The sequence below is a fragment of the Capra hircus genome, chromosome 3 (genome assembly GCF_001704415.2).
Source record: "Capra hircus breed San Clemente chromosome 3, ASM170441v1, whole genome shotgun sequence".
NCBI lineage: Eukaryota > Metazoa > Chordata > Mammalia > Artiodactyla > Bovidae > Capra > Capra hircus.
In genome coordinates this window covers 45,905,545-45,926,648 of record NC_030810.1, presented here as the reverse complement: position 1 = coordinate 45,926,648, position 21,104 = coordinate 45,905,545, and the positions used below count along the sequence as shown (strand labels likewise).

Genomic DNA, 21,104 nt, shown 5'->3' with positions numbered 1-21,104 from the left:
AAAAAGTTGGATGTAATCAGATTTCTAGAGAAGCTTTTATTTTCTTCATTTGTAAAGTGAATCAGTTGGTGTCGGTGTTCTCCTGAAGGTTCCTTGTACCTTGAAAACAATATGATTCTGTAAAAACATGAGAGAAGAAATCTTCCTCCTCATTTATTTTTTGTAAATGTTGGCATAATCATACCAACAGAGGGCTATACATTCTAACCCTCTCGTCTCTCATTTGAGATTGAAATTCCTCTCAATGAGGTGAAGTTTCCTTTTTTTTAACTGTAATATTTAAAATTAATGTCTTACCACTCATGATCTCTGAACAGCAATGTGGTCAATTTCAAACTCTTTTTTCTCTTCTATACTCAGAACAAATTAGCAGTAGTCCAACAGTACTATTGAATTAGAATAATTAGAGTATTGCCAGCGAATATTTTGCAATAACAAAGTTTATGGTTATTTATAAGAACAAGATATTGACTGTGTTTTTTAATAACTTTCAGATACATGATAATCAGTTGACATCCCTTCCTTCTGCTATAAGAGAGTTAGAAAATCTTCAGAAACTTAATGTCAGGTAATATTTAAACTTATTTCAGTATTTCAGTGTATAAAGGTATAAATCTAATATTCTTCAAAAAAAGTTTTTTCTTACATTTTTTCTAACATGTAAAAAAATTTTATATTATCTCAGAAAGTGATTAAATAGGATAAGAATTTTAAGCTTTAATTCTCCGATTATTTTATTTTTTGTTTTAGAATTGCCTACATATTTTTTGGCTTTACAAATTTAAGACCAATTAAAAAAATACTCTATATTTTCTGTGAAATAATTTGTAGTGGTTATTTTCCAAATCTTTGTTGACATCTCAAGTTTTATGTTACTTTGATAGTCTAAAGATATATATGTGTTAAACAGTAGGAAGAAATTAAAACGATTTTTTTCATCAGTCAGGAAAATTTCACATTTTTGGTATTAGTAGTTTTAAACCTTTCTGAGGACTCAGATTCCATGGGTATGCCTCTGGTACTCTTTGATAGGTACATGGGAAGCCAGCTAGCTGAGACTCCAGATACCTCTGTTTGCCCTTCAGTCTGCATTCAGACTTTCAAGAAAAATTACTGCCTTATATGTTATATATACACTGTGGAAAAGGGATTAGGGATGATTTAATTTAGGAGAAAAAATTAAAAGGGTTTAAGTGTTAAACATTGTTTGAAAAGCTGTGGTTTATAAAATAGGTATGGTTATTGATCTGTCTAACATAGCATGATCAAGCCTCAGTTTTCTGAAGTCAACTAGTTTGAGGGAGAACAGTTCCTCAAATAACAGTCTTTATTTGATGAAAAACTTAAAATTACCATAAATTAACAAAAATATCTGTACCCAAAATTGTTTAGGACACTTAGTGAAGATACATATTGTTTAGTTGTACATCAGAACCTCTTCCCATTGCAAGCCAAAGGCATAGATACCAATTTTTAGTGGGTTTCAGTGGTTCATATTTTAGAAAACATTTTTTGGCATTTTTGTTCCAGCTAGTTTTATTATAATTTAAAGTCATTATTATATGCTTATATTTCCCTTTTCGTGCCTGTTATTTGTGAAGAAACTGTATATGGCTAGACAATAGAGTAGAGTTCCCAAACAAGCAGTTGGCGTGAATCTAAGAACAAGTTAAATCATCTCTTAATTATCAGGGAATGTATTACTCTAAGTGACTTGGGACTTCTCCACCAATAAACTGGAATCTCTGCAGGACTGAACTGAAAACAATGATTCAGTACAAATAAGATTGGAGTTGCATATTACACATTCAACTGGATATGTTAGACCCTCAAATAGAAATAGCTCTTTTTGTTTTGAGTGCTAGATTGAAGCCTAATCCCCATGTAAAATGTGACTTCATTGTAGTGTGTGTATGCATCTTTGTCAAAATCTTAAAACTCTGATAGAGTGAAAATTTAGAGTCCAGTGTATTTTTTCACATTGCATGTAAAATGAAGTTGATTAAAAGGAACCAATCAAAATTTCACAAATTATATCTTTGCTTCAAAATCTTTATTTCTCTGAAACACTCAATTTGATTATATTACTGTCATTTTAATGGGTGTTTTATTTTAGGATGTAAAGTTTGATAAGTACTTAAAATTAGTAACCTTACTTGTCTTTTTTTTAATGAGCCCAGGTAGTTGATTAGCAGAAATGCCTTGTTAAGTATTTATTTTGTTGTCATCAAATTATTCAGCATTTGTTTTATCAATCAATAGCCATAACAAGCTGAAAATACTCCCTGAAGAAATTACAAATCTAAGAAATCTGAAGGGCCTGTATCTCCAACATAATGAACTCACTTGCATACCAGAGGGGTTTGAACAACTTTCCAACTTAGAAGATTTAGTAAGTTTTGATTTTGCAATATTTATATAATTTGGGGCTGGAGGGATTTTTCATTTGGCTGAGAAATTGGATATATGATACCAATCATGAGTACATGGGCGCCTGTTTGTATGACTAGATTATCAGAACTATGTATTACAATTAGATTGCTAAATTAATAATTGCAAATTTATTTTCCTGTTTTTCTTCTTTTTTCCTATGTTTTTCATATGATAGAAATTACCTTAGATTTTAATTTCAGAGTAGAGTTTTAGAAGGGGCCAGATGATGATGACTTTGCAATTCAGAGGCTTTTATGATTTAGCAAAATAGAGGAAAGGGGTTTTAAGCGTATATTTACCGCCCCCCTTTTTTTTTTATATTTTTGACTGCACGGGGTCTTTGTTGCTGCATACAGGCTTCCTCTAGTTGCAGTGCGTGAGGGCTCCTCTCTAGTTGCGGTGCTTGGGCTTCTAATGGAGGTGGCTTCCCTTGTTGTAGATTCCTGTTACCTCCCCTTAAGCCCTTATGGTCCTTCTGTTCCCTAAGTGTCCAGATAATACCTTCAGGGCCTGCCTTTTCTTCCCTGTTTTCCAAAGTGGCCACATTTCTTGGTGAAATTTTCATTCCATCTGTTTCACATCTTAAATAGAGATAACCATGAAGCAAATACTATTTTAGTCATATTATTAAGAATAATACAGACAATAGGCACTTTACATATAGCTAAGTAGTTTCATCCTTTTATAGATTTTTAAAAAAGTAACATCCAAAGTCATACAACTGATTAAGGAATTCAGGATTTTAAGATCAGACAATTGGATTTCAAAGTGTATACACCTTTCCCTCCCAAATTTACCACAGGAGAAGTAAGACTCTACTATAAGCTATCCTATCTGAAAGAGTTGAGCTTTATTAGATCAGATGTTCCAGTATAAATCTCTACTCCACGTAGTTATTTCATAGTACATTCTTGTTCTGTTCACTATTACATGTTTTGAAAAACTCATTAGTGTTAGACTTGTTTATTTTTTATTGAAGGACAAATTACTTCTTTTACTTATTTCTTTCTTGATATTTTCCCCCATCTGCTCTAGTGGTTGAAATCAAAATTATACTCTCCTCAACCATTTCTTTAGTATCTCTTTGTTTTTCAGTCTGATCAGATTGGAAATAAAGTTTGAAAAGTAAAAGGTAGATGAAATGAATGGGAAGGAGGGGAGCCATCACATTTTCTTATAAAATTTAGTGGTAAAAGATAGCAATTGATTAAAAAAAGAATCTAGTAGAAGGCTTAATGGAAACCTTATAAACTTTTGTTCTGGGTTCCCAGATATTAATTTTCTTAACAAAAGAATGCTTCAGTTAAGAACTGTGATCTTAAGGACTAATTATCAGATAAATCATAAATGTGAGCAACAATAAATTAAAGCATTTAAAGTGTAAGATATGTAATAATTTAAGCTAAGAATATTTGTTTTTTTTTTTAATTTAGAAATTAATTCTGTTTAATCCACAAGCTTTATATAGCTATAGTTTAAAACAAAAACAGTGAAAATAAGATACTGTTTCAAATTCTGGGCCCTTCCAATTTTCCAAATACAAGAGCTCTGAAAGTTGTATATACCAGCTGAAACAAGACAAAATTATGAATGGAGTCATGACATTTCATGAAACAAAATTTTACATAACTGAAGGATCCTTCCTGGGACTAGTTAATTGCCTTTACCAAAAAAAAAAAAGGGAAAGAAAAGTATGGAATTCCAGTGTTCTAAATCAGCTTGTTACACATCAATATAAACCCACAGTGTCCTGGCAAACAACATGCTTTGATTTTCTGTCTCATCCTAGAACTCGAATCCTAATTCATTTCAGCAGAGACTCCATAGGCAACAGAAAAGATTGTAGCATTAAAATATTCATTTATTCTTTAGTGGTAGCTCAACAGTGGTCTTATTTCTGGGCAAGAATTTAAGCTAGTAATATTTCTTAAAGTTACATAGAACTGCTTAGCACAGTGCTAAATAAATATTTATTGAAGAAATATGTCACATAAATAATGATTAATTCATATGCAGTGTACTTATTTTGTATCAAATTTAATCATTAACTGCAATAGTTTAACTATTAATAATTCTGTTACTTTAAGTTCTTTAAAATTTCTTAAGAATTTATGAATTAATCTTTTTTATTGGAAACTTTATTTTTAGCTTTTGATGTTAGAATAATTTTAATTTATAGAGAAGTTGGAAAGATAGTACAGAGAGTGTCTGTATACCCTTCACCCATCTTAATGGGTGAACATTTTACATAACCACAGGATATTTATAAAAACTAAAAAATTGACTTTGGTACAATATTGCTGACTAAACTATAGATTTTATAATATTTTCCCAGTGTTTTCACTGATGTCCTTTTCTTTTTGTTCCAGGATCCAATCCAGAATACTACATTCCATTTAGTGTCAGTAAATTCTGATATCACAAAATACTTATTAGTAATCTGTTGATTCTTAGACCTTAGAGTATTTGAGTTGTAGAGTATTATGTTGTATGTTGTAGATTATGTGTTGTTACTATAATAATAACAGTATGTTTAAAAAATATGCTGATGTATAATAGCATTTTCCCTTTTTCTATTTTCTTGATTTATTTATAGTTATTTAATGTTAGACTAAATCATAGTTTTCAGAGAACAGTTCCTTTAAGTCATTTTTTTCTTCTTCACTGTTGCCCTACCTAATAGTTCAGTGATAGCTGCTGGAATACTTAGGTTTAATTTGAATGTCATAAGAAGAATGCCTAATATATAGCATTGTCTTTTAAAAGGAGTTGCAAAAAAATTCTCATAACTATTTAGAGAAAAAGCAAAGACTTATAATGCCAAAGTAAGGTATAGGGATTAATTAGGTAGAGTGAATGAGTGAAAACTAAACAGTAGACTTTTCTGCTTAGTTAAAGCAGACTTACTGTGGTAAGCAGAAGAACCAAGAGGGAATGTTTTTTCCTCCCAAATGAAAATGGCCATATTTTTCAGCCTTACTTGTTTTCTTTCAAGCATTTCTCTTTTTTGTAAAGAGGTTTTTCTTTATATATTACAGTTTAACTGAAGTATCGTTAAACATTGTTAACATATCATTAAAATGTATCATAGTACATTTTGCCTGATGTATCGTAGATACTCAGCAAATATTGGATGAATAAATGGATTTTTTAGAAACACAATGCAAGGTACAGCATGACTTAGTACTAACAGAAATGTTTCTGTAAAATATTTTTGAAATAAATTCATTTTAATTTCTCTCTGTTACATTATTAGACATGTAATAGGTTCACAGAAAATATTGATATAATGAATGATGATCTGTGAAATTGTCAGTGAATGAGACTTAGAAAGTGTTATCTACTCTAAATAGTTTTTTTAAATGTTGCAATGCCCTTAAAATTCTGAACACCCCCCTTAGGGATCCTTCATTTATTTTTTTATCTACTTGTTCATTCATTCATTTTGTCTTCCTCTTTTTAAAGGATCTTTCAAATAATCGTCTTACAACTGTTCCTGCTAGTTTTTCTTTTCTGTCCAGCTTGGTGCGTCTCAATCTTTCCAGTAATCAACTGAAGAGTTTGCCAGCAGAGCTAAGTGGAATGAAAAGTAAATCTTCTCTGTTTTAAAAATGGAATAAATTTGAAGTTTGTGCAACTTACATTTAGAAAAATAAATTTTTATGTAGTTACAGACAAGTAAAACAATAGATTTTATTGTGGTAAATGCAAACAATAACAACTAGTCAGATTTTCTCCAGGGCATTATTGTCTAGCAACTTCATTAAGATTTACCACCAAAAAGGTTCAGTTCAGTCGCTCAGTCATATCCGACTCTTTGTGACCCCATGGACTGCAGCACACCAGGCTTTCCTGTCCATCACCAAGTCCCAGAGCTTGCTCAAACTCATGTCCATTGAGTCAGTGAAGCCATCCAACCATCCCATCCCGTCCTATGCTATCCATACTACCAAACAGTAGTTTAACACATCAAAAAGATAAAAAGAAAATAAGATTATAAATTGTGGGAAAATTATATACCTGAGAAATTGATTAAGGTTTTGAGCATGCTGTCTCTTCTTTCTCATATTTAATATTCACTGAGAGGTCATGACCCTCTCCTAGGTGATTCCACCTATGATAGGTTATGTTATATCTGTATCCTCCTTGAGGTCCATAAGTAATAACGGCAAGGGATAGTCTCAGTTAGTTCAGTAGTTTAGTCATGTCTGACTCTTTGTGACCCCATGAACTGCAGAACGCCAGGCTTCCCTGTCCATTACCAACTCCCGGAGTCAACGCAAACCCATGTTCATCAAGTCGGTGATGCCATCCAACCTTCTTATCCTCTGTTGTCCCCTTCTCCTCCTGCCCTCAATCTTTGCCAGCATCAGGGTGTTTTCCAATGAGTCAGCTCTTTGCATCAGATAGCCAAAGTATTGGAGTTTCAGCTTCAACATCAGTCCTTCCAATGAACACCCAAGACTGATCTCCTTTAGGATGGACTGGTTGGATCTCCTTGCAGTCCCAGAGACGCTCAAGAGTCTTCTCCAACACCACAGTTCAAAAGCATCAATTCTTCAGCGCCCAGCCTTCTTCATAGTCCAATGCTCACATCCATACATGACTACTGGAAAAACCACAGCCTTGAATAGACGGACCTTTGTTGGCAAAGTAATGTCTCTGCTTTTGAATATGCTATCTAGGTTGGTTATAACTTTCCTTCCAAGGAGTAAGCATCTTTTAATTTTATGGCTGCAATCACCATCTGCAGTGATTTTGGAGCTCCCAAAAAATAAAGTCAGCAACTGTTTCTACTGTTTCCCCATCTGTTTGCCGTGAAGTGATGGGACCGGATTGCATGATCTTAGTTTTCTGAATGTTGAGCTTTCAGCCAACTTTTTCACTCTCCTCTTTCACTTTTATCAAGAGGCTTTTTAGTTCCTCTTCACTTTCTGCCATAAGGGTGGTATCATCTGCATATCTGAGGTTATTGATATTTCTCCCAGAAATCTTGATTCCAGCTTGTGCTTCCTCTAGCCCAGCATTTCTCATGATGTACTCTGCATAGAAGTTAAATAAGCAGGGTGACAATATGCAGCCTTGACGTACTCCGTTTCCTGTTTGGAACCAGTCTACTGTTCCATGTCTAGTTCTAACTGTTGCTTTCTGAGCTGCATACAGATTTCCCAGGAGGCAGGTCAGGTAGTCTGATATTCCCATCTCTTTCAGAATTTCCAGAGTTTTTTGTGATCCACACAGTCAGAGGCTTTGGCATAGTCAGTAAAGCAGAAGTAGATCTTTCTCTGGAACTCTCTTGCTTTTACGATGATCCAGCAGATGTTGGCAATTTGATCTCTGGTTCCTCTGCCTTTTCTAAAACCAGCTTGAACATCTGGAAGCTCACAGTTCACATATTACTGAAGCCTGGCTTGGAGAATTTTGAGCATTACTTTACTAACGTGTGAGATGAGTGCAATTGTGCAGTAGTTTGAGCATTCTTTGGCATTGCCTTTCTTTGGGATTGGAATGAAAACTGACCTTTTCCAGTCCCGTGGCCACTGTTGAGTTTCCCAAATTTGCTGGCTTATTGAGTGAAGCACTTTCACAGCATCATCTTCCAGGATTTGAAACAGCTCAACTGGAATTCCATCACCTCCACTAGCTTTGTCCTTAGTGATGCTTCCCAAGGCCCACTAGACTTCACATTCCAGGATGTCTGGCTCTAGATGAGTGATCACACCATCATGATTACCTTGGTTATGAAGATCTTTTTTGTACAGTTCTTCTGTGTATTCTTGCCACCTCTTCTTAATATCTTCTGCTTCTGTTAGGTCCATACCATTTCTGTCCTTTGTTGAGCCCATCTTTGCATAAAATGTTCCCTTGGTATCTCTAATTTTCTTGAAGAGATCTCTAGTCTTTCCCATTCTTTTGTTTTCCTCTATTTCATTGCATTGATCCCTGAGGAAGGCTTATCTCTCCTTGCTATTCTTTGGAACTCTGCATTCAAGTGGGTGTATCTTTCCTTTTCCCCTTTGCTTTTCGCTTCCCTTCTTTTCACAGCTCTTTGTAAGGCCTCCTCAGACAGCCATTTTGCTTTTTTGCATTTCTTTCTTGGGGATGATCTTGATCCCTATCTCCTGCACAATGTCACGAACCTTCATCCATAGTTCATCAGGCAGTTTATCAGATCTAGTCCCTTAAATCTATTTCTCACTTCCACTGTATAATCATAAGTGATTTGATTAAGGTCATACCTGAATGGTCTAGTGGTGTTCTCCAATTTTTTCAATTTCAGACTGAGTTTGGCAATAAGGAGTTCATGATCTGAGCCACAGTCATCTCCCGGTCTTGTTTTTGCAGACTGTATAGAGCTTCTCCATCTTTGGATGCAAAGAGTATAATCAGTCTGATTTCGGTGTCGACCATCTGGTGATGTCCATGTGTAGAGTCTTCTTTTGTATTGTTGGAAGAGGGTGTTTGCTATGACCAATGTGTTTCTTGGCAGAACTCTATTAGCCTTTGCCATGCTTCATTCTGTACTCCAAGGTCAAATTTGCCTGTTACTCCAAGTGTTTCTTTTCTTACTGCTTTTGCATTCAAGTACCCTAAAATCAAAAGGACATCTTTTTTGGGTATTAGTTCTAGAAGTTCTTGTAGGTCTTCATAGAACTGTTCAACTTTAGCATCTTCAGCATTACTGGTTAGGGCATAGACTTGGATTACTGTGATAGTGAGTAGTTTGCCTTGGAAACGAACAGAGATCATTCTGTCGTTTTTGAGATTGCATCGAAGTACTGCATTTTGGACTCTTTTGTTTACTATGATGGCTACTTTATATCTTCTAAGGGATTCCTACCCACCGTAGTAGATGTAATGGTCGTCTGAGTTAAATTCACCCATTCCAGTCCATCTTAGTTCACTGATTCCCAGAATGTCAATGTTCACTCTTGTCATCTCCTGTTTGACGACTTCCAATTTGCCTTGATTCATGGACCTAACATTCTAGGTTCCTATGCAGTATTGCTCTTTACAGCATCGAACCTTGCTTGCTTCTATCACCATTCCCATCCACAACTGGGTGTTGTTTTTGCTTTGGCTCCATCCCTTCATTCTTTCTGGAGTTATTTCTCCACTGATCTCCAGTAGCATATTGGGCACCTACTGACCTGGGGAGTTCATCTTTCAATGTCCTGTCTTTTTGCCTTTTCATACTGTTCTTGAGGTTCTCACGGCAAGAATACTGAAGTGGTTTGCCATTCCCTTCTCCAGTGGACTACATTCTGTCAGACCTCTCCACCATGACCCGGCTGTCTTGGGTGGCCCCACATGCCATGGCTTAGTTTCATTGAGTTAGACAAGGCTGTGGCCTGTGTGATCAGATTGGCTAGTTGTCTGTTATGGTGGTTTCAGTCTGTCTGCCCTCTGATGCCCTCTCTCAGTGCCTACTGTCTTAGTTGTTTTTCTCTTACCTTGGACGTGGGGTATCTCTTCACGGCCACTGCAGCAAAGCATAGCCGCTGCTCCTTACCTTGGACCATGGGTAGTCTAGTCAAGAGATAGTCTAGTTTTGCTCAGATTGTTAATCCTTTTTAAAAGAAGGTTAAATTTAGTGTTTCTATTTTATTAAAGTTCACCATTGAATCAGTACATTTGAAGTATTGTAGAACTAATATGTAGGATGAAAAAAATAGAAGGTACATTTCAGTAATTTAAATAAGTATACTGGTTCATGTTAGAATTCTTGAGTCCAAAATCAATCAACTCTTTTTCACCTAAAGGCAAACTCTTATTATTTCTCAGTTGATGATCACTATGTGTCAACTGTAGACTGTTTACCTTATCTACTTTTTCTGCTAATCATATGTGAGCTCTTTCATTTTTTTTAAACCTCCCTTTTTTGGAGAAAATCATAGATGTGATTTTGAACACTTTGTTAGAGATTATTTAGAGGTGAGTTTGTAAAATTGTGCTGTTAGGTATTTTTAAAAAATACTGTATAATTGACTAACAATGTTATTAGTTTCAGGTGTGCAAAAATAAAACAGTGATATTTTTATACATTACAAATGATCACTGCTGTTTTACTATAGAATAATGGTTATTTGGGCTTTTGATTTGGTGCTAGTGGTAAAGAATCCGCCTACCAGTGCAGAAGTTGCAAGAGATGTTCGTTTAATCTCTGGATCAGGAAGATCCCCTAGAGTAGGAAACGGCACACTACTCCAGTATTGTTGCCTGGAAAATCTCATGGACAGAGGAGTCTGGCGGGCTACAGTCAATGAGGCTACAAAGAGCCAGACACGATTGAGCGACTGAGCACAGCACAATGGTTATTTGTCATTTATTACAGGAATGCATAAATTAAATGCCATGAATTGAATTGACATTTTAGGGGAGCCTTTACTTGTGATACCAATAGTTAACTCTGCTTGTTTTTGCCATTTTTTCAGTAAAGGTATTGGAAAACAGAGTTGAACAGAAAATACGATACCTGGAATGAGTATGCCAGAATCATGTGTTTTTTGTTTTTTTTTTTAATTGAGTAGAAATATTGAGAGATAAGAATAGATATTGAAATCAACAGGAAAATGCTTTAAATTTATAGAAGTTTTTCTAATATACTATATAGTTAGTCTCAGGTATTTTCTGTGCTTTAGCCATTACAAAGATACTTTTAAGCTATCACCAGTAGGAAATTTAGTTGTTTTTTCCACTATTCACGACTGAGATTCTACAGTTTCTAACATTTGTATGGTTCTTTGTAATTCAAAATGCTTTAAAATATATTATTTTGCCATCACAATAGTTCTGTAAGTTAATGGGGATGCGTATTATTTACATTTTAAAGATTCAGGAACCTAGGTTTAGAAATTATACAGCCAATTGTAAAGCTAGGGTTTTCATCTTCTTACTTCATCCCTTTTGCTTTTTCTGCTACATATTGCTTGTATTCTCAACCAGTGCTCTTAAATGCAAAAACTTGTGAAAACTAGTTTCTAGATGTAAAACAAACTTCTTTATAGAATTTACTGGATTTAGGGTGAATTGGATTATAACATTTTTCTCAGTGCTGTAGCCAAATGATACGTAAATTATCATACTATAAATTGAAGTACTATTAAATTTGTTTTGAAAAGCCATTAGTTTCTGTAAACACTGAAAGTAGTCTAAATATATCAATTCAGTCTTGAGTTAATGTTAAAATTGATAAGCTCAAAGTACATGAAAAATGGTTGTAAAATATATATTACTTATTCAAACTATAGGGCTGAGAATAGTGGAAGATATAAGTGGAAGAGGGCTTTCCCTAGTGGCTCAGTGGTAGTACATCCACCTAATAGCATAGAGGATGTGGGTTCGATCCCTGGTTGGGAAGATCCCCCTGGAGAAGGAAATGGCTACCACTCCAGTATTCTTGCCTGGGAAATCCCATGGACAGAGGAGCCTGGTGGGCTACAGTCAGTCCATGGGGTCGTAACAGAGTTGGACACAACTTAGTGACTAAATCAACAGCAGCAGCAGTAAGTGGAGAATCTGCAATATGGATTAGGGAGAAATTGCTTATTAAAGTCTTAAGAAAAAGAAGACCTTTACTTTTCTTCTGTTTTTTTTTCCATCCTGCCTTTTATGAGATATTCAGGAGGTAAGAGAGATGCTGCAAGTGAGAACATTCTTATCAAGAGCATGAGCTAAGCTGTTAGAAAAAGGCTTTAACTTAAAATTCAAAAAAAGGAAGGAAAGAAGACAGGGACAGAGGCACTGTGAGTGGTTGAAAGAGTAAAAGAGAATACATAGAAATCCATGGGTTTTTTGACAGAACTGAACTGAAGCTACTACTGGCTAGGGTTACTTGACATTCATTCATATGAGTAGTATGCATGTATATTCATGTCTTTAATAATTTAAGCTTTTCTTTAAAGATGTATGATACTGAGGTAAATAATCTCATAGTTATAGTTTATATATTTTAGAGTACTTTAAGGGAGTACTAGAGTATTTTGTTTTTTAAGTCTTTGCAAAGGTGACCTGGACTGTTATTAAACATTGACTTTAGTATTATTGTTTTTCTTTAATTGTAACTAAATGTAAAAATGTTTTAGTTTGCATTTATGTAATTCAGTGGTATTCTAGAATTCTTGATTATTACAGCAGTGTAGAAAATCAGTTTTGTGAGTCCTCATGATTACATGAACATTCTTTAACATATATAGAATTGTAAACCAATATTTTTCTCTATTAAAGTATCTTTGTGTTTCACTAAATATGTATTACAGGATTAAAGCATTTGGATTGCAATTCAAATCTCTTGGAAACTATTCCTCCTGAATTGGCCAGCATGGAATCATTAGAATTGCTATATTTGCGAAGGAATAAATTACGTTTTCTACCAGAATTTCCTTCTTGTAAACTATTAAAGGTACTATTTAGTTGTTTATTAAAGATACATTTTCTGAAAGTTAATCATGAAAATGAAAATTTAAACTTATTTGACATTAAGAATATGTATTAGTTATGTGGTTTTTTCTTATAATTTTATCTTTCAGAATTTTATTATGATTAAATATATTAATGGTATTGTTAATAACAGATTTTTTTTAAAAAAAGAATAATCGGTTTTAAAAATAAGAATTTGCCGATTTCATCTGGAGGGTAGTTTATAACTTGAGAAGTAGTATTAGGTTGGTGCAAAAGTAATTGTGATTTTGCATTGTTGAACTTTGCCAGTTGGTATTGGAATACATTCTTAAATAAATGGTTACATTATATATCATTTTAATGTACATTTCTTTATATCTTTGCTAATGATATTGCTTGCTGTTTATTTTATAATTATTTTAGACTATAGAAATGATGTTAGACAAAGAGAAATTTAAGCAATTTTTTTGAGTTTAGAATGGATCAGAAAGCAGCAGAAACAACTCGCCACATCAATATCAGCAGTGCATTTGGCCCAGGAACTGCTACCGAACGTACAGTGCAGTGGTGGTTCAAGAAGTTTTGCAAAAGAGATGAGAGCCTTGAAGATGAGGAGCATAGTGGCTAGCCATCAAAAGGTGACAACCAGTTGAGAGTATCATTAAAGCTGATCGTCTTAAAACTACATGAGAAGTTGTTGAAGAACTCATTGTTGACCATTCCTTCTACAGTTGTTTGGCATTTGAAGCAAATTGAAAAGGTGAAAAAATTCAGTAAGGGGGTGCCTTATGAGCTGACTGAAAATCAAAAAAATCATCTTTTTGAAGTGTCTTCTCTTATTCTGTGCAACAATGAAACATTTCTTGATCCGATTGTGATTTTTGACCAAAAGTGTATTTTATACGACAGCCAGCAATGACCAGCTCAGGGGTTGGACTGAGAAAAAGCTCCAGGGCACTTCCAAACCCAGACTTGCACCAGAAAAGGTCATGGTCACTGTCTGGTGGTCTGTTGCCTGTCTGATCCACAACAGTTTTCTGAATCCCAGCAAAACCATTACATCTGAGAAGTATGCTCAGCAAATCGATTAGATGCACTGAAAGCTGCAGCATCTGCAGTTGGCATTGGTCAACAGAAAGGGCCCAATTCCACATGACAGCACCTGAATGCACGTCATATAACCAACACTTCAAAAGTTGAGTGAATTGGGCTGTGAAGTTTTGCCTTATTTGCCATATTCACCTGACCTCTTGGCAACCGACTACCACTTCTTCAAGCATCTCGAAAATTTTTTGCAGGGAAAGCACTTCCATAACTAGCAGGATGCAGAAAATGCTTTCCAAGAGTTCATCGAATCCTGAAGCACAGATTTTTATTCTATAGAAATAAACTTGTTTTTTCATTGGCAAAAATGTGTTGATTGTAATGGTCCTATTTTGGTTAATAAAAATATGTTTGAGCCTGGTTATGAGTTGGATACAACTAAGCAACTGAACAACAGCAAAATAATGATTTAAAATTCACAATCCAAAACCTCAATTAGTTTTGTACCAACTTAATAGATGATGAAGCTAACAAAATAAATTAGGACCATAGTGTAGGAAGCCTGGAATACCAGGAAAAAATATGTTTCTAATTCTTTAAGTTGTCAATTCTTATTTACCTCATCATAAGATCTGTTTAAAATTATTTACTTTTTTTTTTTGGTATTAAGTATATGCATTAACATTGTATTTAAATTTGCCATACTTTGCTTTCCCTTATGTATACTTCTATACATTGAGTTTCTTTAAACAAAATGGTGACAATGATATAAATAAAGTTATCATTTAATAAAATTAATTATCTGATAATCTTAGATTCTGCTAATGGGAAATCAATATGTATTATAACAATATATTATTATAAATCATGAATACAAATTTTGAGTAACAAACATTTATTATAATATAAATAACTTTTTGAACATATACTGATTTGTTTTAAAACTTTAGTTTTTCATCAGTATAGCTCTTGGATTTGTATTTTTGTTCTGTAAATGTAACTACTAAATCATTTCTCTACCTTAGTTTTTTAAACTTTGAACTTTCTGCTGGGTTAAGCCTTTAGTTATTTTTAAATTACTAGGAAATTCTTGAAAATTTTCTTTTTTGCTGTAACTGTAAAATAGCTTAAACATAATTAAAAATTTAAGCAACTTAGTTATTAGAAAATTATGTTTTTTCCATGTTTTTCAGTGATTTAAAATTAATATTTCAGTTTTGCTTTCATTATCTAGTATAAAATTGAATACAAAAATACACATGATTGATCTTTGGTTTTGTAGGAATTACATGTAGGAGAAAACCAGATTGAAAAGTTAGGGGCAGAACATCTTAAGCATCTGAATTCTATCCTTGTGCTAGACCTGCGGGATAACAAGTTAAAATCTGTTCCAGATGAAATTACACTCCTGCAGTCTTTGGAAAGACTGGATCTAAGCAACAATGATATTAGTAGGTAAGTTTAAGAAGGAATGATATGAAATCATGTCTGTATTTGATTATAATTCAGAGATCTTTTTTATAAGTTGAATTCAATAAATGTTTATTTAGCAGGTGTCATGTGCAGACCTACAAAGGTAATTAGATTTTGTTCTTGGCAGCAAGCTTAATATACTAATGGAATCAGTTGTATTTGCAAGTGACTCCTGCGGAGCTCAGTTGGCAAAGCATCTGCCTGCGATGCGGGAGACCTGGGTTCAATTCCTGGCTCAGGATATCCGCCTGGAGAAGGTAATGGCAACCCACTCCAGTATTCTTGTGTGGAGAATCCCATGGACAGAGGAACCTGGACGGGCTACAGTACATAGGATTGTAAGAGTCGGACATGACTTACTGCTATTTTTCTTTCTTTTCTTTCTAAACCACTAGAACATGAACTCGAGGACGGGTAGGTTTTTATCTCTTTTTTTCACTGCTCTAACGTCTGTGTCAGTGCCTGGGTTCATGGAAGCTGCCTGATAAATATTTGTTGAATTTGTTAAATGACTATAAAACCATGGGAAAGATATGAAATACTTTGGGGACTTAAAGATGATACAGGGATCACAATTTATTGAGAAAAGTCAGGGCAGACTTTGTGTAAGAAGTAAAATTTTTAGATGATGTTACAGAACTGAGACCAGAGTGAAGCAGGTTAATTGCCTAGAGCACAGAATTTAAAAATGTACTCACTGGGGCATGCCTCACTCTAGTTGAGACATCCATCTTTCAAGGATGACCACAGTTTTCCAGTTCATATGTACGGTGGTCAGAATGACTTGGCAGGAGAAAACTACAAACAAAGCTCTGAAAGTTTAGAAAATAAATTATAGGTATATGTTCAGAGGACAGTGAGGGATCAGGTTTAGTAGGGAACATGTAGTGAGGTATTCAGGTCTTGAAAGATAAACTGAGGCCATGTGAAAGAGGTCCTTGAAATCCCTGTGAAGAGTCAGTTTTCATTCGTTAAGAGATGGGGAGATTAAAAGCAAAATTAACTTGATTGTAACTTTGTAAGTTGATAATAGTGGATTGAATGCTTTGGATAGGAGTGGGTTTATAGATAGGAATTCTAAATAAGTTCTATTAATGTAATAATTAACTTGAAAATGCAGACTTGCTATGTCCAGTTTACTGTGTTGACAGCTTTTTAGATTCCTCTCATGTAATAAGGACCTAACTAGTGACAATGAGAATGGAAAGACAAAGAAAGATGTGAGAGGTGTGATGAGTTAGAATCTGAGTAGTATTTAGCAATTGATTGTGTTGGAGAGGCAGAGGAAGAGGATAGTGAACAAAGACTCATAAAAGCTTATAAAGCCATAATATTTAGAGATGGAATTACTTTACAGATATATAAAAAAATAAAACTCAGACTTACTTAGGGTCGTAAACCAGTAATCCAGTTAGGTGTCTGCAGTTTTGTATTTGAATGTCAGAAACCTGTTTTGTTATGAACAGGGAAAAGGTTAAACAAGGTAGACTTTCTTCTTGGTTTCTATTTCAGTAGCTACTTTAAAAAGTCCGAATTGTTTTCACAGTGTACATATGGCGTATGGTACATCTTGACCATCAATTTGAATACTTGGACAGTGACCATTCTTTTCAGTCACTTCTATTTATGACAATTAGTAAGTGAACGGATATTCCTAAAAGTACCTATAACTAATGAATGAAAGAATTGCTTGCCTCATAAAAATTGACATGTACGTTTTTCCCCATGTTAGTCACTTAGTTGTGTCTGACTCTCTGTAACCTTATAGACTGTAGCCCACCAGTCTTCTCTGTCCATGGAATTTTTCAGGCAAGGAATACTGGAGTGGGTTGCCATTTCCTTCTCCAGGGGATCTTCCTGACCGAGGGATTGAACCCACATTGCCTGTGTCTTTTGCATTGTAGGCAGATTCTTTACCATCTGAGCCACCAGGGAGTTACCTTTCTCCCCATAGCAGTTTTATTATGGCTACTAGTAATATGTAAAAACAGTAGAAAGGAAATATTTAAAACAAAAATGGTGATAAATACTATTTAAGTAATCAGTACAAATATTTCTGATATGTATATTTCTCTTTCTCCAGAGCTTTGGATATAAAGTGTGTATGTATCACAGGGCCTAGAACATAATGAAGCTAGTAAATATTTTCTTTACTCTCATCTAACCTCATACTTCCTAGACATTACTACTACTACTACTACTACTAAGTCACTTCAGTCGTGTCTGACTCTGTGCGACCCCATAGACAGCAGCCCACCAGGCTGCCCCATCCCTGGGATTCTCCAGGCAAGAACACTGGAGTGGGTTGCCATTTCCTTCTCCAATGCATGAAAGTGAAAAGTGAAAGTGAAGTCACTCAGTCGTGTCCAATCCTCAGCGACCCCATGGACTGCAGCCTTCCAGGCTCCCCCATCCCTGGGATTCTCCAGGCAAGAACGCTGGAGTGGGTTGCCATTCCCTTCTCCAATGCATGACAGTGAAAAGTGAAAGTGAAGTCGCTCAGTCGTGTCCAACCCTCAGCAACCCCATGGACTGCAGCCTTCCAGGCTCCTCCGTCCATGGGATTTTGCAGGCAAGAGTACTGGAGTGGGTTGCCATTGCCTTCTCTGTCCTAGACATTAAGACCATTCTTTTCATTCCGTACCCCTCCAGAATCTCCTTTAACAAAATTGATTCCTTACAATGCTACCAGAGTAGTTTTTATAAAATACAAGTTATCAGCTTTTTCTTCAACTAAAAAACTGATGGTTCTTCATTGTTACAGCACTTTTCCTAATTATGGCTATGTATTAGAACCACAAGAAAAGTTTTAAGAAGAAAAATGCAGATACAGTAGTAAATCAGAATCTTTAGCAGTGGGACTTTAGGATTGCCTTGGTTTTGTTTTTTAAAGTTCCTGAGAGATTTTGATACATCTGGTTTTCTAACCAACAATTAGGAATCACTGTCTTGTAAGATAAAGTCCAGGATTTTTAGCATAATAGTCAAGTACATCTCATAGTCAGACTTCATCATTCTTTCTTTTTCATCTTTGGGTCCCACAAGTATCTTATGTCTACATTGAACTGTAAATATGCTGACTTTTTCTTTCTTCATTTTCTTTACCTTAAAATGCCCTTTTCCTGCTTGACTCCCTAATGGAATTCTGTTCTTTTTAGGTCCAAATCCAGGCTTTGCTACTTCCTTCTCCCTTTAGTCCTTTATCTAATTTCTACTTCCCTAGTCTGAAAGCAGCTTTACTTGTTTAGCATTTATCTAATTATATATATATATATATATATATATAATAGACAATTTGATGATTTTTGACAACTATAGGTATTGGTGTAATTCACTGACACAGTAATGAACGTTTCTGTTTTCCTAAAGTCTCTTCATACCCTTTGCAGTCAATCCACCTTTCATACACCCAACCCCTAGCAACCACTGATCAGCTCTGTCACTGTAGTTTTCTTTTTTTAAGTATCATATGAATGAAATCACAGCATATAGTTTTTGTGCTTTCTTTCATGTAGTATAATGCTTCTGTGATTCATTCGTGTGATTTTTGTCTTAGTAATTTATTCATTTTTATTTCATTTTATTTTTATACCGAGTGTTATTCCATTATACAGATACGCCACAATTTTTTCATCTCTTCAGTAGTTAATTGATGGGATGTTTGGATTGCTCTCAATTTTCTGACTGTTGTGAACACTCATGTAAGTCTCTATTGGACATAATTTTCATTTTTCCTGAGTAAATATGTAGGAGTGGGATTGCTTAGTTGTATGGTAAATGTGTGTTTGAAAAAACTCCCACTTAACCAAAGTGGCTGTGCTATTTTACATGCTCACCAGCAACATATGATAATTCCTGTATTTTGGTTAGCCATTTATGTCTCCTTTTCTTTTGTTCATCTGGAAAGTTTTTAAGGGAAAGGACCTTGATATCCCTACAACAATTCCTAGTATATTATAGATGCTTAATAAATTTTGAGATTTAATGTTTATGTATATCAACAGGTTTTATCTTATGTACCAAAAAAAAAAAAGACTTTCCTTTTTGAATGAAATCTGAAGTATATGATTACAAATTATTCTTTATGATTTTTTTCATTTAGGAATTTTTTTATTTGCTAACATTTACTTTTTAGCACTGTCTGAGTTCAGTTTAGTCGCTCAGTCATGTCCAACTCTGCAACCCCATGGATTGCAGCATGCCAGGCCTTCCTGTCCATCACCAACTCCCAGAGTTTACTCAAACTCATGTCCATAGAGATGGTGATACCATCCAACCATCTCATCCTCTGTCATCCCCTTCTCCTCCTGCCTTCAATCTTTCCCAGCATCAGGGTCTTTTCTAATCAGTCAGAGCTTCATATCAGGTGGTCAAAGTATTGGAGTTTCAGCTTCATCATCAATCCTTCCAATGAACACTCAGAACTGATATCCTTTAGGATGGACTGGTTGGATCTCCTTGCTGTCCAAGGGACTCTAAAGAGTCTTCTCCAACACCACAGTTCAAAAGCATCAATTCTTCAGCTTTCAGCTTTCTTTATAATCCAAATCTCACATCCATACACGACTACTGGGAAAACCATAGCTTTGACTAGACGGACCTTTGTTGGCAAAGTAATGTCTCTGCTTTTTAAAATCCTGTCTAAGTCGATTATAACTTTCCTTCCAAGGAGCAAGTGTCTTTTAATTTCATGGCTACAGTCACCATCTGCCGTGATTTTATAGCCCTGAAAAATGAAGTCTATCACTGTTTTCATTGTTTCTCCATCTATTTGCCATGAAGTGATGGAACCGGATGCCATGATCTTAGTTTTCTGAGTGTTGAGTTTTAAGCCAGTTTTTTCACTCTCATCTTTCACTTTCATCAAGAGGCTCTTTAGTTCTTCGCTTTCTTCCATAAGAGTGGTACTGTCTACAATTTAGGAAATATTTTATAGCTCACATTCTTTTTCTAATAATCATAATATGACAGTATTGAAACAAATCTTATTTAAAACATGTTTGGCATTTATCTTGAAAGGAAATATTTTAGGCCTAAATTAACTTGGGTTTTCTTTGACACTATTTTATGATGTAAAGCTTGTCATATGTTGTTTGTTTTATAATCAACTGCTTGGTTGAATTATACTTATCCCTAATGTTTTCCTTGAAATCTATTTAATGTTTTATAGTCTGCCCTGTTCATTGGGAAGACTTCATTTGAAATTCCTGGCACTTGAAGGAAATCCTTTGAGAACCATTCGAAGAGAAATTATAAATGTAAGCATATTTAGAATTCAGCTCTTGTTTTTAAACTTGATATTGAAACATGCACATGATCTATTAATATAAAACTACAATGTATGTCTGGTGAATATGTTTTTATCCCCCTCTTTTCAGAAAGGAACCCAAGAAGTCTTAAAATACCTACGAAGCAAGATTAAAGGTACTCTTCTATTTTCTCCCATATATTGAAAGATAACGTGAAAAGTGGTGAAGTGTTAATTGTATATAAATTTGCATATAGTTTTAGTATAAATATTTAGAAGAAATGGCCTCTGGTAGATGTGGTTCTGATCTGAATCCATGAGACCATAAATATGCTGAAATTATGAAAACACTCTTAAATTCACAGTAATACTGTTCTGTCCTTAATCTCTGAGTTGTATTATAGAGTACCAGTTAGAAATTATAATAAATATTGTGTTAGCACCTAATGCTTTACCTTTGTAAAAGAACAAAACTTGACTATTACTGTATAAAATAAGGATTCTG

General features: G+C 34.7%; 1 protein-coding gene across 2 annotated transcripts in view; it reads left to right on the top strand.

The window, feature by feature from the left end:
- The window catches only part of LRRC40 (leucine rich repeat containing 40), a 41,204-nt gene that overhangs the window by 5,125 nt on the left and 14,975 nt on the right, over window positions 1-21,104 (top strand). For both annotated transcript variants that reach the window (XM_005678272.3, XM_018045438.1), the window contains exons 3-9: window positions 495-568; window positions 2,263-2,392; window positions 5,899-6,022; window positions 12,693-12,835; window positions 15,161-15,333; window positions 20,522-20,609; window positions 20,730-20,775. In XM_005678272.3, the coding sequence (XP_005678329.1) occupies window positions 495-568; window positions 2,263-2,392; window positions 5,899-6,022; window positions 12,693-12,835; window positions 15,161-15,333; window positions 20,522-20,609; window positions 20,730-20,775 (778 nt within the window). The remainder of the gene's footprint in view (window positions 1-494; window positions 569-2,262; window positions 2,393-5,898; window positions 6,023-12,692; window positions 12,836-15,160; window positions 15,334-20,521; window positions 20,610-20,729; window positions 20,776-21,104) is intronic.